The 17,279-nt window shown below is 35.8% G+C and overlaps 1 protein-coding gene across 3 annotated transcripts in view; it reads right to left on the bottom strand.

Moving 5' to 3' along the window:
- LOC128184628 (uncharacterized) overlaps positions 1-16,904 on the bottom strand; it is a 52,493-nt gene extending 35,589 nt beyond the window's left edge. For all 3 annotated transcript variants that reach the window (XM_052854188.1, XM_052854196.1, XM_052854203.1), the window contains exons 1-19: positions 16,565-16,904; positions 14,327-14,410; positions 12,168-12,330; positions 11,740-11,915; positions 11,501-11,631; positions 9,594-9,732; positions 9,095-9,221; positions 8,242-8,348; positions 7,930-8,057; positions 7,522-7,649; positions 7,208-7,317; positions 6,110-6,262; positions 3,507-3,631; positions 2,972-3,109; positions 2,178-2,387; positions 1,733-1,822; positions 1,514-1,594; positions 1,180-1,303; positions 692-898 (exon numbers count right to left, since the gene is read on the bottom strand). In XM_052854188.1, the coding sequence (XP_052710148.1) occupies positions 692-898; positions 1,180-1,303; positions 1,514-1,594; positions 1,733-1,822; positions 2,178-2,387; positions 2,972-3,109; positions 3,507-3,631; positions 6,110-6,262; positions 7,208-7,317; positions 7,522-7,649; positions 7,930-8,057; positions 8,242-8,348; positions 9,095-9,221; positions 9,594-9,732; positions 11,501-11,631; positions 11,740-11,915; positions 12,168-12,330; positions 14,327-14,410; positions 16,565-16,754 (2,611 nt within the window). In that variant the 5' untranslated portion in view covers positions 16,755-16,904. The remainder of the gene's footprint in view (positions 1-691; positions 899-1,179; positions 1,304-1,513; positions 1,595-1,732; positions 1,823-2,177; positions 2,388-2,971; positions 3,110-3,506; positions 3,632-6,109; positions 6,263-7,207; positions 7,318-7,521; positions 7,650-7,929; positions 8,058-8,241; positions 8,349-9,094; positions 9,222-9,593; positions 9,733-11,500; positions 11,632-11,739; positions 11,916-12,167; positions 12,331-14,326; positions 14,411-16,564) is intronic.
- Between the last annotated feature and the right edge of the window lie 375 nt (positions 16,905-17,279).

Here is a 17,279-nt window from a genome sequence, read left to right as displayed (position 1 = left end):
TTACATTTTTAACTTCATCATGAAAACGTTAATTCCCTATGCATTATACGATTGCAGCAATAAACTGTATGCATGTTGTGTGCATTAAATATGAAACGGAATTTCATAAAAGACTGACCATTTTTACCAGACGTTTACAGTTTTTGGCCTTTTAAGCAAGGGTATAAATAATCGAAGAATCTTCTGACTCTTGTTCTTTATTTGAATGCTCAAGTGTAAGAATTATGTCTAACACGTGAGGATTGGGGAGGAGGGGTGGTAAAGCATGTATACTTACCATCTTTAGTTTAATTATAAAAACATGATTACGTAAACGTTAAAGCTATTTTGACAGTGAAATAATTATGGGAAAATCATTTCCTATCGTTTGAGTCTTGCGACTTTTCAATATCCGGGGTTAAAGTTGTTTAGCGACATTATAGATTTCATGGTCCTTGTTGCAAGATTTTAATGTTGGAGCGGGGAGAGGGGGTGATCATCATCATGATTTAGATTATTTTAACCCCAGAATGAAGCTCAATTAAAGGCATATTTGAGATTCCATAACAGGTCTGTGTGTAGGTTAAGGTCCTCAGGTGACCGTTAAGGCCTGTTGGCCTCTTGTCATGTGAACTTGGTAAAACAAATTGAAATTCTAATCAATTTACAAAGAGGGAGGGACGAATAGTTGCTGGTATGATCTGTAACCGACCATTGATGGAGTCGCCCTGCTGTCCCCCCCGGCTGTTGGGCTGACCCCCGGGGTAGCCCGCCTCATTTCCCGTCAGTGTCCCCTCTATCCTGATGTTGCGGGCGTCGATGACCAGGACTCCCCCCGTGTTTGTGGTCCTGTTGTATGGCGTTACAGACACAATGGTGTCCCTCGGTATGTGAAACAGCAGAATATTGCAATGAGTTCCTAAACGAGAAAAAAGTTTTTGCTGTAGAAAGAGATTTTTATTTAATATGAATAATGTTTCAAATACTCATTCATCATATAAAACCTATGCTCATGGTGTGTCTTTTGAAAAATCTGAACATGAACTGTTGCATTTTTTTTTGGTAAAATTGTTTTCATATTTCTTAATCTTCTATTGCATAATGTAAAAATAATCAAACTTTTCTGTTTTTTTTTACATCCAAACACTCAGAGAAAAGCAGGGATAAATGTTTGTAGATAAACAGATGCGCGATGTTTACCAGAGATGGATGATTGGTGCCGGGGGCTCCAGTCCTGTCCCCCGTGGTCAGTCCCTATACAGTGAGGTTTGATGTCCTCCCCGAGTTCATAGTGGCCCACAAGTCCCCCCGTCAGCGCCTCAACCTAGATAGAGGATACAAGGAGGGATGACATTTTGTTCAAACAATATTGTGTACTGTTTTATTTATGGTTTTACCTTTTGTTTTTATTCAATGCATTTATTCTTACGGGAGAGAACTCATATCTTATGGTAGATAACTCATATCTTATGATAGGTAACTCTTATCTTACGGTAGATAACTTATATCTTACGGTAGATAACTCATATCTTACGGTAGAGAACTCGCTCCCAGTAGTGCTCATACTTCTATTGATCTCCTGGTACGACAAAGCTCGGTTCCATATTTTCACAGACTGAAAAAAAATTTAACTGCATACTCTAAACTCGCTTGTATTATCGGAATAAAAAAGGACAAGTTTTTATGTGCAGCAATGTCCGAATCTTTTGTCTTTGATATAGTCGATTAACCAATCAGTTGATTAATAATTGACCTTGATCATGCCCTTGAACCGCCCTGTGGGACAACACTCCTCTCCCCCGATCCAGAAACTCGCTGTAGTCGGCAAGAAATAGGGAGTGGCCTACATAGAAAAGAAACACGAATCATCTTGTATTTCAGAGGGTACTCGCAAAAAAAACTTTTGTAAGATATACTTGATGTCTCTCAATTTCTGTTCCTTGATCTTTGCAGATACTGCTGTCTGGCATTTTTTTTTATTTGCTAATAAATGCGTCGATTGGTACATGTATGTGTATGCACTTATTCCTTGTGGAGAACTTTAACTATATAATTTATTTAGTTTGCCAAATATAGGGGAGTTCCAACCAAACATTGTCTCGTCATTTTTCACAATCAATTTTATTCATTTCATTTAGCAATCATCTGTTATAAAACAATGAGAACATATAAAACAGCCCTCCCCCAGATATCCTTACCTCCACGGTGACACTGTGGTTGTTAGCGTAACCAGTCACGTGGGTGCCGTTATTGATGATGGCCACCAGGTACCACTGCCCCGTCCTGATGGCTAGGGTGGTGTCCACCCCCTTGGTACAGGTCCAGTTCCTCCCTCTGTAGTACACCCAGAAGTTCTCAAAATTGTAGATCCCGAAATCCCGGCAGTATCCCACACCCCCAACAATGGTCTGAATAAAGAAAAATTAGTACATGATTTATATTTTAGAACCTACCTGTGGTTTGCATGCATATTCTCACTAGCTATATTCACGTTCATATAAAAATTAAAACAAGTTCATAGAGATCTTTAAATACTCTGGTGTCAGCATTATTCGATGAATACCAATTTTCGTGTATTTCGTTGTTGAGTTGATCTCATAATTCAAATGTACATCGGAAATCGTAAATGACGACGTACATGTATTGCTTTGACGGCGAATTAAATAAATAAATAAAGCCTCGAGAACTAATCCACCAAAATTTATAACCAGGGCTGCGTTATACAATAGAACTTACGACTTGCGACCAAATTTATAAAATCTCATTAATAATAAGCTACCAATTGTTTTAACTTGATACTAATAAATCATACTTACAATAACTGGAATTTTTTTTTATACAAATTGTTTTGTATACATTTTGTACGTTAGAGATCATTCTATGAAACTGAAAAATTTACGACTCTGTCGTAAGTTCTTTTGTAAAACGCAGCCCAGGAAGCTAAGCGAACCTATTTTAACATCCCTAAGACCCCGTTCTCCGTTCAACATACCCGCCTGGTCCTGTCCGCTGCTGCAGGTCTGACCCACGCTGCAATCGTGTACTTGTACCCCGGGGACCACAGGCCAAGGTCAATGTACCCCTCACGTGACCCATCAAATACAGACCCACAGGCGAAAGGAGGGCTGGACTGTTCACATACATGAACAGATGAATATATGAATATACGAATATACAATGTTTCAATCTGATTGTGTACTATATATGTTCATTAAAATGCACGATATATATTTGTTTTCTTCATGGCAAACGAAATATTTACGAATTTCATATTACTTGGGTCGTATGGGGATGTTTATTCTAAAATACACTCGCTGCTTGTTCAAGTTCTACAGAAAGTTGATTTTGAACGTAAACTATTGCACATGATGCAAATCACGAAATGGCGGCGGCGGCCGTATCAAATATGATGCATTTTAACTTTTACCTTATTCCTGTATGTGGAAATTAGATATTTTCTTAAGATTCTGACAATAAACTTTACATTTATTTTAAAATGCATAGCTCAGTCTATTTACTATACTGACCATATTTTCTTCTATACATTTTCCGTACATTTGGTCTTTGTAACTGAAAGGAAATACACAGTGGTCTCCCCTTTGGTCGCCTCCATAGGCACGGATTCCGTTTTCCGGAACAGCATGGCACTGAGCTAGGAATCAATTAAACATGATTACACGTATAAATATGTTAGACTGAGCTAGGAATCGATTAGACTGTATCACGAGTACATGTTACACTGAGCTAGGAATCATGTAATCAGCATCACGTGTACATGTTACACTGAGCTAAGAATCAATTAGACAGAATTACGTGTACATGTTCCACTGAGCTAGGAATCATTTAGACAGTATCACGTGTACATGTCACACTGAGCTAAGAATCAATTACACAGTATCAGGTGTACATGTTACACCGAGCTAGAAATAAATTAGACAGTATCAGGTGCACTTGTTACACTGAGCTAGGAATCAATTAGACAGTATCACGTGTACATGTCACACTGAGCTCGGAATCAATTAGACAGTATCACGTGTACATGTTACTCTGAGCTAGGAATCAATTAGACAGTATCACGTGTATATGTTACACTGAGCTAAGAATCAATTACACAGTATCACGTGTACATGTTACACCGAGCTAGAAATAAATTAGACAGTATCAGGTGCACTTGTCACACTGAGCTAGGAATCAATTAGACAGCATCACGTGTACATGTTACACTGAGCTAGGAATCAATTAGACAGTATCACGTGTACATGTTACACCGAGCTAGAAATAAATTAGACAGTATCAGGTGCACTTGTCACACTGAGCTAGGAATCAATTAGACAGCATCACGTGTACATGTCACACTGAGCTAGGAATCAATTAGACAGTATCACGTGTACATGTTACACTGAGCTAGGAATCAATTAGACAGTATCACGTGTACATGTTACTCTGAGCTAGGAATCAATTAGACAGTATCACGTGTACATGTTACACTGAGCTAAGAATCAATTAGACAGTATCACGTGTACATGTTACACTGAGCTAGAAATAAATTAGACAGTATCAGGTGCACTTGTCACACTGAGCTAGGAATCAATTAGACAGCATCACGTGTACATGTTACACTGAGCTAGGAATCAATTAGACAGTATCACGTGTACATGTTACACTGAACTAGGAATCAATTAGACAGTATCACGTGTACATGTCACACTGAGCTAGGAATCAATTAGACAGTATCACGTGTACATGTTACACTGAGCTAGGTATCAATTGGACAGAATTACGTGTGTACGTGTTCCACTGAGCTAGGAATCAATTAGACAGTATCACGTGTACATGTTACACTGAGCTAGGTATCAATTGGACAGAATTACGTGTGTACGTGTTCCACTGAGCTAGGAATCAATTAGACAGTATCACGTGTACATGTTACACTGAGCTAGGAATCAATTAGACAGTATCACGTGTACATGTCACACTGAGCTAGGAATCAATTAGACAGTATCACGTGTACATGTTACACTGAGCTAGGTATCAATTGGACAGAATTACGTGTGTACTTGTTCCACTGAGCTAGGAATCAATTAGACAGTATCACGTGTACATGTTACACTGAGCTAAGAATCAATTAGACAGAATCAAGTGTACATGTTCTACTGAGCTAGAAATAAATTTTAAAGTATCAGGTGCACTTGTTACACTGAGCTAGGAATCAATTAGACAGTATCACGTGTACATGTCACACTGAGCTAGGAATCAATTAGACAGTATCACGTGTACATGTCACACTGAGCTAGGAATCAATTAGACAGTATCACGTGTACATGTCACACTGAGCTAGGAATCAATTGGACAGAATTACGTGTGTACGTGTTCCACTGAGCTAGGAATCAATTAGACAGTATCACGTGTACATGTTACACTGAGCTAGGTATCAATTGGACAGAATTACGTGTGTACGTGTTCCACTGAGCTAGGAATCAATTAGACAGTATCACGTGTACATGTTACACTGAGCTAAGAATCAATTAGACAGAATCAAGTGTACATGTTCTACTGAGCTAGAAATAAATTTTAAAGTATCAGGTGCACATGTTAGACTGAGCAAGGAATCAATTGGACAGTATTACATGTATATGTTTCACCGTTTTACTCCACCATAAAATGACGATGTGGTATGTACATTGTAAAAAGTGATCATATGAAAAGCGCCATATCAGTTGAAATATCCTTTCCATTTCAATTTCGAATTCGTGCTTTGTATGCTTTTTAGCCCACCTGAGATACAATCTCAAGTGAACTTTGTTTTGGCATCGATCCATACGTTAATTGTTCACCTGTTTGACTATTTTTCTAGAGCCACTTGTTCAATCGAACCAATCTTGACATCAAGCATTCTTATATAAAAGGGCCTCGAATGTGACGAATAATTATTTTAAGGACACCTTCAATTAATATCAGAGGGATGTTAGTTTAAGTTCTAAAAAAATGGAATGGGTGTCCTTACATCACTGCAAAAGAAATGTCATTTTTAGGAAAGCTTCTTGTGTATCATTGATAAAAGCTAGAGTGCTACAGAATGACTCGGAATGGGGGGGGGGGGCTTCTCTATATAAATTCAACATGTGATTACCGGCCCCGTAACACGGCAGGTACCCCATCTCATTCTCGTAGAAACTGCAGTAATCAAACGTCTCGCATTTTGTTCCGTAGTAGCCGTCCTTACAAATGCATTCCCCCGTGATTTTGTGACATCGACCTCCATTCTTACAGCCACAGTCATACTCTGCAATCATAAAAAACCCTTGTTGTACCTCATCCCAAATCAAACAGTAAAATATCTATATCATGCATTTTATACATGTAAATCACAATATATATATATATATATATATATATATATATATATATATATATATATATATATATATATATATATATATATATATATATATATATATATTGTGCCTCATCACAAACCATAAAATATCTACAAAATGCCTCATCACAAACCAAAAATATTATTATATCTCATCTAAAACCATGCAATATCTTCATTTTACATTACATGAAACCATAAAACATTCCCATTATGTCTCATCTTAAAATATACATAGAACAAATATCTTCACTATGCCTCATATGAAACAGAAAACATTTACAATAAAGCATTATTTTAAAACATTAAATATCTGCATTTTAACTAGTTTAAAACTTAAAAGATACAATTATGTCTTATGTTTAAACGACAGGTTAAATTTCGAGATAAATTATATCGCGAAATAGAAAAATTGAAACCTTCCTGTACATAAAAAAGAAACAAAGAGTAATGTATTTAATATAAAACCAGAAAAATATGTAGTGAAATTAATGTCATAAAACATTCCGCTTAGTATGCATCGTCTTAAAAATTAAATATAGATATACACTATGGCGCTTCGCTGTATGATAATAGTTCGCCGACACATGTTGATACATGTTGATACATGATGGTACTTTTTATTCATAAGATATACCTTTTTTGTTGTGTTGCGATACTTTGAGAAAACATTTTGTTAGTTGGTTTTTTTTATATACTGATACTGTGCTAAACATGCTGACATTACCATGCTATTTGATGACGTCAATTTGTGATGATTCATCAAGCAGATCAAAGGTTAAATTATTTGATTCTACATGTAATTTTTTTTTCAAATATAGTAACTTATTATATACAAATATATATACCTACTTTTACACCTGGCCTGCAGAGTGCACGTGAGACACTGATGGTGGAGAGCGCACAGTCCCGAAGAGTAGCGGACATTGTCTGCCTCACCCCAGGAAGGCCTCACTCTGTCACTGAAAAATCACACTCAAATAAGTTCCTAAAGACGTGTCTACTACATTGATTACATGTATTACTTTATATCCATACACTACTGGAACGGTCAAAAGAGAATGGCCACTATTGGAGCTGAATATTTTCAAATTCCATCCAACTTTTAGCTCATATGTGTATGCGATAAGATAATAAGACAAACAGACATGCAGAGTGAGACTTACTTGTCCCATACTGAGCACCATACTAGTTTGGTCCCGGGGGGACAGGATACTGACTGCTGGCCAAGACTGCCGTCAACATTGAACAGAGACACGTGGGACGAGTTACTGGGAGCGCAACCAACCTTTGCCTTAAAAAAAATTGATTTCAATTTAGCAATCGAGTAACATGAATTTCCTCTATAATGTACATGTATGCTATAGTTTTAGCAGCAATTTTTGTGAATCTTGTTATTGAGTCATAATTCTACTCCAAGAAACCAAAGTAGCGTATCTTCACATGTGCATGGTCTATAAAATACACTGTACACTACAAAAATTGATACACACAAATATTACTGTAGAGAAACTAGCTATTTGAATACCATTGTGGTGTCCAAATGATTTCAAAAATTTAGCAAGACATCTTACTATGCCAGATTTAGTTTGACATATGTCTCCTATAAACCTGGCCCCAAAGCACTGCAAAGGGGAGACAGGATCACAGGCACAGGTCTCCGGCTGGTATTGTGGCGAGCAGACTAAACCTTGATAAATAACTACAAAATACGGATTTTTATTATATGCGAACTTCTTTTTTTGTCACTTGCTTATAATTTACATGCGATCAATATCATCTTTGAAAAGAGGTTTCTTTTTGTGAATTAAAGAATATCAAACAGAGTTGTATATTAAGTTTCTTGATTTCAAATCTTTTTGGAAACTGTTCACCCAGATACATACTATTTGGAACTTCACAGTTGAAGCCTGAGAACCCTTCAAAACATCTACATCGGTAGCCCCTCCCCCCATCGGCCTCACACTGCCCCTCGTTCTTGCAAGGACTCAATCTGAAAAGAAACGATTTATCTTCGTCTGAAGTGTTTTCTTACAATGGTAACTAGCTATATATGCTGTAGACAAGGTAAATTTATTTAAGTAACACCACATCGCTCGTCTTCAGAGCGACAACAACTTTCATCAATTCAGCTTCATTGTATCAAATATGAAATATCTTGACAATTACTTGAGTTGATATTCTTTAAAAAGATTTTAAAAGATTTTTCTCTTATTACATTTAAGTAAATACGCTACCCCCTACCGTTGTAACACGACCCTACCCCCGAGAATCATGATTTGAACCAACATGTACACTACCTATGACACACCAAGCGGTGCAGACAAATTATCATACTGCGCTAACGCGCGCTATTCAATTTGTCTGCACCGCTTGGTGTGTCATTGAACCGACGACATCCAAAAACAAGCATTCAATGCATAAATGTATCAATACATTTGTGTGGCGAGAATACCATCATCTGATCATGCCGTGTCTTAAAAACTCGCACATCGGTCAAATTTTATTTTCCTGGACATATGTTCGCAAATCAACTTTATGTTAAAAGTTAAAAGTTAAAGTGCGAATATTATTCATGAATCAACAGTCCCTAATCCGGTCAAAGTTTGAAATCGTTGACCGAGAGTTTGATTGATATTAGATTCCAGTTTCTTGGAATGAGAAACTTTGGTTGATATTTATAGAGGGGGAGGTACTCGTACAATGTACAAGGGGGCGTGTACATGTGTGATACTTTACGGTTGTAGGCAAGGATGAGAAGGAATGAGGGTCAGCTGAAGCCTAGTCTGGTCTGGTTTTGCCTTCAAAGCAGGGTAACATCTCCCAGGAAAGCCCCCACAAAGACCCTGTATCGCCTGGGGGTAACCTAGAGGGTAACAAAATTAAAATATATTACATGTTAGCTTATAGTGCTCAAACAATTTTGTTGAAGTATTGAAAAATGTTAGCACCGACCTTTACGTAACTCTATATATATATATATATATATATATATATATATATATATATATATATATATATATATATATATATATATATATATATATATATATATATCTCAGATAATTTACTCCTACTACGAATGTAATGATAAAAAATGTAAATAAGGTGAAACAATATGATTGTGAAGCTGAGTAACTGACCCAGTAAATATAAGGATAGTATTGCAAACATACTAAATGTCTTTTAAGAATCAGAAACAGTTTAAGAGAAAATAGTACTAACTAAGCGTCCATACCCGTGTCATACACGGAAATCCTGCCCACACCCCCACACTTCTCCTTGGCATTACCCACACATGGAAGGTTACATTCGGCCTCGGACTCGGCCCTCGGGTATCTATTGTGGCTGTCTCCACAAAAACATTGACTGGAATTCTACACACCCAAAATAATTATGTTGAAACTAAAAATTACATAGCATGCATGACATAGCTATATATTGTTTTCTACTTTTAAAGACAATGTATTATGACGAAAAGCAATTCTTTCAGTCTGTCTTTTTGAATGTAATTTTGAATCAGGCTTTTAATTTTGGTGTTTTCTGGCACCAGGTATTATGAATAACAATATAAACCCATGATGAAACGTTTAAATACTCTGATTCATAAAAAAGAACAAATTAATTTTTTCATTTTGTTCGAACCAAGGTCCCTTGGAATAGGTGGACTGTCACCTATTCCACTGGACCAAGTTCGATGTAGTGTAATTGGTAATTAAGTTGTTTTGTTTTGCTTTTTTAGATTAAGGGCACTAATTTGTTTACCGTAGTGATTTGCCGTAGTGATGGTGCGAAGCCATTAAGAAAACTTTAAATCAATGTGGATTGACATATATATGGTATCAAAACACAATAAATTTCACTACCTTTTCAAATGTACTGATGTATATATATCCAATTCAAGGGTTATATGTTTACCAAATTATTTCATAACAAATCCAAATGTTGTAAAATTTGAAAAACTGTTTAATTTCACAAACATAAACCAACTTACCAATATTTGTAAACTATTAGATACTATATTTGAGAGAGTTAGCTCTCAGACTCTTGGTTAAATTATATCGGTTATCCCTTCATCATGCCTGTATAGTACCAATGATTTTCATCTATTATATATTGTAGTGTGTACATACTGTACATATGTATTTTCTCTACACTGTAAACTCAGTTATGAGGATAAAGTTTATGGTCATTGTCATTGCAGGTGTTTGGCTAAGAGGTATTTAGATTCTGGAATCGGTAATAGTAACCACTCGACAAAAGTTAGCCGACAGCTTACAAGTTTCCTTGATTTTACTGCTGTAATTTTAGTTTTCTTTTAAAGGGGCATGGTCACGATTTTGATCAAATTCTGTTTTTATGTTTTTATTATTTACAATGCTTTAGAAATGCATTTCGAATGATCAAATAAAATCTGAGAGCCATTCGTAGAGTTATAAGCAAGATACAGGGCTCACAATTCTTTGTCATGTAAACAAGGCTCGTGCCCTGTTTTTGTTTACATAGGTTCAATATACCAGTAAAAAATCTTTTCCAGCTTGTTTGTCTATCTTTTGATTTATTTTAAGCATAGATAAACAGTTCCTAACGTTTAACACATCCGCTTTAGGTTTAAAACTGAAATTTTTACTTCAACGTTCAAAATGTAAACAAACGCTTTGTTTACATAGCGAAGAATTTCATGCTCTGTAACTCGCTTATAACTCAACAAATGACACTCAAATTTCGGTTGCCAATTAAAAATGCCTTTTTGAAGCATCGAAGATATTAAAATCGGAAAAATAATTTTTGACCAAAATCGTGACCATGACCCTTTAAGAGATATTGTATGAAGTTTGTTCAATATATCCAGCTGTTTTTAGAGTGTAATACCCATCAGGACTTCGTCCGTCTGTAGCAGTTCATTTCGACTTCAATTTATATATGGATGCTGAATAGCCCTCTTATGGATTCGATGATCTTTGTTCAGACTTAATTGACATTAATAAATGGCGAACTATGTATTATCGAAATGGCTAACTATGTCTTATCCTATTTCTGTGTTTGTCTTTTTGTATTTGGACAGGAACTGATTTATGTTCGGCTGAGCGAGGCGAGAGAGAACACAAACGCATAATGCAAAATTGAATTATATAATTGTTCTACCTGCATCCCAGCAAAGGGGAATCCCCTGCTGTTACAGAACTTGACACACGATTCCACAGTGACGTAATCGCCAGTGAAGTTAGCACTTGGCAAAAGTCGCTCATCTGTATCCATGAAACACCCGATGTATGCTGAAAGGGTGAAACGGTAAAGTGATTACTAGTACCGTCTTTACATTGTTTAGACGAATCAGTTTGAAGTCGTTAGTACTAGTAGTATTTTGAAATGAATCTATTTACTGGAGTTTGTTATGAATATGGATTGTTTTTGGGAGATCCCAGGGGGAGAGGATGCGTTCAACGTCCACTGAGTTTCCTGAGAGACAACGAACGGAGATCCGGTTAAGTCCAGTTTAAACGTTCCCATGGGGATACACTGAGGGGAGACTGTGAAGTGGTCCCCGGCCGTGGCATAGCTAGACATACAAAAAAACCTCTGACATATATAGCATTCCATTAATTTTGTAAAATACTTTTTCCAGTTGAGGTCAATACACTATAATACATGTACATGTAACACAGAAAAACGAAGAAATATATAACAGTGTATAACTTATAGAAACGAAATAACAAAACGGTATGATAACTTATAGAAAAAAATAACAAAGTAATATGATAGCTTATGGAAACTAGTAAAATGTGTGTATGGAGAATTGAAGATAACTTACGGAATTGCGTTGGGTCCCCTTTGAATGGTAAACCGTTGGTCTGTGATGCTGACAGACAACTGTGCAACGTTCAGCCTGACCTTCTTGTATTCGGTCCGCCCACGCTCAGGGTTCAGTTGCCGGGGACGGGCGTCTGAGCATGCGGTTACCACAGAAGACGATCCTTCAAAAATATAGTAAGGCTCTTTTGACTCTCGGATAAAATAATAAAATATAATCTGAAAACAACTCGATTTCGAAAACAACTAATACTGGTAAATTCAATCTAAATACCCAAGCAGCAGTGTTACAAAGCACTTTGAACAATTATGCACTTTGAAAAATTTGTTTAAGGTACATCAATCTTGGACCAAGTCAAAGCACTTTGAAAAAAAATTCAAAGTGCGTTGATATGGTTGATGTTAATGCAATTTGGGAAAAAAAACTGTGCAAGGTCCAGTCGAAGTGGTTAAGACCCTAAAGTATGATGGTTAAATGTTTTAACCTAGGCTTGCTCGATAATACATTGAAAAGAGGAGATTTTTAGCTTTCCTAAATAGCAAATTTCGCACTGAAAAGGTTTGTCGATAAGATCGTTTTGAAAGTCAATTGAAATATGCATATCGAGATATCACATCTATAACAACTACAATGATAAGTCGTCAGCCGTCCTTCCAAATAAGTTATTTTTTTTCTTTGTGAATACTTACTGTCTAAAGAAAAAAGAAAATGATAAATTTTGAAGGACACAACAGCTTACCTATACACGGCGTTTATAAGCTAATGAACAAATATAATGACTTTGCATTTCAACTTATACTTGTATGCCGTTTTTAACGGCATTTTTGCGATGTTGAAAAAAAAAGACTCAAACTTTGTCAGTATGACTAGATATATGAAAAACAAGTTTATAGAAAATTTTGGAATTTTTTTTTATTAGTATTAATATTTGAAAATGAATAACGGCGGTTTACAGAACCTATGCATATTCATAAACAATTAAAGCTTGAGGTGGATTTGCGCATGTGCGCGGGAATTGTAAATTCAGAAAAGCCAATCGCAACTTCTCGGGCCTTTCATGCAAGCTCGGAAACGCTTGCCGGAAAGGTCCGAGAAGTTGTGATTGTCAAAATAGCAGCATAGTGAACGAGGTAATACGACAGGTTTGTTAACAGTTGTTTGAATTCATATCAACAAATGTTTGTGCTGCATCAAATATGGTCATCAGCATTTTATGTGGATGATTGCGTATCAGTGTCGATAACAACTGAAGAGAGCCTTTTTTTTTTTTTGCAATTGACCATTATTTTTCTACATTTGATAACAGACGTCAAAATTATCCCCTCTGGGTCCCCTCGACTGAACAGGCAAGAAATCGCTAAACTCATTGTAAAATTTAAACGTTAAGTTTAAATTCATTTCCAAACACGTGTCTACCGCTCAAAGTGGTCTTCAAATAGAGATTCTCATTTTGCAACTTCCTCTTTTAAAATGTTTCTTTCTTTCGTTTCTCTCCAAATGCATTATTCCACTGCTAACTAAACGACCACGTTTTCGCGTCGACATCTTGTGTACGTTCTAAAATTAGCCTGTCACATCCCGTGCTTATGAATATTTCAAAGTTGTGCGTTTATTGACCGACCCGGTCAGTAAATAAATTAATTAAAATCTATATTTAATACTTTTAGATGCATTTAATTTAAATTGTATGATTTGCAAAAGGTTAATAACTTGTGTAGCTGAACGGAAAAACGCAAACATTTCTTTCTTTTAAAATTTTCATTATATATATATATATATATATATATATATATATATATATATATATATATATATATATATATATATATATATATCTTGTACAAATGCAAAAAAGGGCAGACTTTTTTTTTTGATTTTATATGTTTTAACGGCTGTACATGCAACTATCTTACTTTAAAACTTAGTTTGATGTTGTTATTGATACTAAAAATCATTTGACCAAAATAATAAGAGATTTTTTTTTTAATTCCAAAGTTTGGTAAAATCTAAGAGTGACTAAGAAGATGCCTTGTGTATTCATTTACCTTTTCAAAGTTAAAATACTTGATGAGTATTGCGTAAAACCAAAATACGAATTTTTTAACAACTGCAGCCATTTTCCCTTCCTCTTGAGATGCGATGGAGAGAGCTATACTCACCAATGTTGTCGTAGACCGAGGCGTAGTTGTTGCTAGGACCCGCCCTCAGGGTCAGGTATTCCTTTGGGATGGAGGTGGCCATGTCTAATTGAAAATGATATAAAGAAGATGAGTGGATAAGGCGTGTAAAATGCCCATACACGGTCGGACAGGCTAATTAAAGTATCAATAAATCTGATGTTTTTAAAAAAAATCATTTAAAACAATATATATTTAACGAATCATTGCTTTTTAACCTATAGGTATATTCAATACTTGGAATATATTGACTCAAACAGGCGTATAAGTATCAAAACCTGCAAATACTGTCATTATTTAGAACTTCAAGGCATTTTCTTTTATAGAGTGGGTCTGTGCTCCATATTTTTCTCATTGTCTAATTAAGGTCTGTTGGAAACAAAGCGATTTCAATCAACAAAAACGTGGAGAGATGACCCACTGTATATTAAAAATATCATTTTATATCCCAACAATTGAACGTTTTGAAAAAATAATACAAGTCCGGTAATTCGTGGCCAAAGTCACACATGATATTTAAAAAGCCCACTTTGTTGTGTCTGAAATGGCTCAGTGGTTAGAGTACCTGACATAAGCTAACCTTATTTTTATATCTAGGGTTTTTATGTTACGGGTTCGATACCACCAAAATTTCCGACATTATACTTTTTTTCTTATTTTTTGTTAAATATATTAAAAACTGACTATTGTTAGAAATTTTGCTTTTGCAAACTTGTATTATAATATATTTGAACAGAGTTAAAAATAAAAAAACAGAGGAAAAATAAATTCAAAATTGTATTTCACTACTAAACCGAATGGGCATTTGCGCCATCTTATTCCCCCATCTTCATTCAAAATTTCGAGAGGCAGCACAAGATGTGGATAGCTAGTACATGTAGACGGGAAGCATGAACATAGGATGCCATGCATATCATGGCATATACGGACATTCATATATAGCAAAGCGCACAAACAAAAACGCAAGATACACACAAAAAAGTTACATTTAGACAAAATGCCATATCGCTCACCTAAACAACTATCCCGTGTGTCTTTCAAGGAAGTTGTCCCCCAGTATATTTCTATGTTAACCTTGAACTCCTCCTGGGACCCCGGTATTAATCTGGGGGCCACAGTTTTAACAATTTAGAATCTACAGTATTTGAGGATGCTTACATGGGAATTTCACAAATTGTAGCATTGTAGTTCCTTAAAAGAATTTTTTAGACATTTCTACTATATATTTTCATGTAAAACTTTGAACTCCTCTTGGAGCCCCAGTATTAGTCCTGTGTTCACGGTTATAACAATTTTGATTCTTCACGATTTATACAAGCTTGGGTGTAAATGTTGGCACTTCTGGTGCAGTGGTACATAAAAAAAGTTTCTTATGGGATTCCCATTTTAATTTTACAATTTCAAATCCTCTACCATAAGGATGCTTTATACCAAGTTTGGTTTAATCTGGCCCAGTGGTTATAGGGAAGACGTAAAAAAAAATGTGAAAAGTTTACAGACAGACGGACAGACAGAGGAACAGACGGACAGACAGACGGACGGACAACAGGTGATCAGAGCTAACTTCATATTCATATTCATATTGCAAGCAATATCAAAAGACAGCAAGCGACACAGACAAATAGACAGCGCAAAAACAGGCAGCATGAATTACACACAAATAGACAAACAAATAGCGCAATTCACATATAATTAAAACAGGCAGTAAAGTAAAAGAATAACTAGCACAAGTAACAGATATGATGAAAACCAAACAGACACATAGCACAAATCACAAACAGAAAAATAGCACAAATTACAAACAGACAGACATATAGACAGACGAACAACAGGCAGACAACACGAATAAAAACAGACAGACAACACGAGTTACCTATAAACAGACACACAGCCCGAATTCTAAACAGACAGACACGCAGCACAATTTACAAAACGAAAGACATCAAAATTAAAAACAGACAGCATGTAGCACAAAAAAAGACAGACAACACGAATAATAAACAGAAAGACAGACAACAGGAATTATAAAGACAGACGGATAGACAGACAAAACAAATTATAAACAAACAGACAGATAAATTAAATAGACAACGCAAATCATAAACAGACACACAACACGAATTTTAAAGAGGGCGTTATACATGTAAAAAGAAGATACAGAGAGAGAGAGAGAGAGAGAGAGAGAGAGAGAGAGAGAGAGAGAGAGAGAGAGAGACTTACCTGCACAATATATAGGTGTGACGAGTTTGTTCTTGATAAGGAGGGGGTAGTCTCCATCTTTAGTGTTCGGAGGATTAGAACCGTGTTTTACATCCAAACAAGATCTATATGTGGTTAAACTTGAGATTCCAGAAATAAACACAAATAAAACACAATAAAATAAAGTCCCTGTTAACATGGGGGTCTCCATATCAGATAGCTAGTTATCTTCGGCTACACTGCACATCTATCAGTGTTTGCTTTGCTGACTTTTGAACCCATTTATGAAATTTCTTTACACAATAAACTTGATTATCCGGGCGCGCTATAACAAATTAATTAGGTATAGTGACCAACATACAAACAGAATATTTTTGAAGGAGTGTTAATTTTTACATAACTTAGCAAACAGGTCTAATTATTCGCACAATGCAAATGTTTTACCTGGAGATCAGGTAGTTTTTTCATCATATTGCTCGCGTGCCATCAATCAAGGCTGTATACATTACCTGTTGTCTCTCCTTCTCTCATAGAAAGGACAGAATTTCTTACTATTTGTTTTGCTGTGTGAGTATTGCATATAGAGCAAGGTAAATCCTTGCTATAAAGAACAATTCAGAACTACAATACTGACGAAAGAGGTGACTGGGATATATTGCTCTAGACTATGCTTGGTGTAAAATATGCAAAATATATCATATACGATTCAACTAGCTATAGGTCTGTAGCTCCCGGT

Source organism: Crassostrea angulata, chromosome 1, assembly GCF_025612915.1.
Source record: "Crassostrea angulata isolate pt1a10 chromosome 1, ASM2561291v2, whole genome shotgun sequence".
In the NCBI taxonomy this organism is placed as follows: domain Eukaryota; kingdom Metazoa; phylum Mollusca; class Bivalvia; order Ostreida; family Ostreidae; genus Magallana; species Magallana angulata.
Note: the sequence above shows the minus strand (reverse complement) of the source record. Positions and strands in the feature narration are given on the sequence as shown.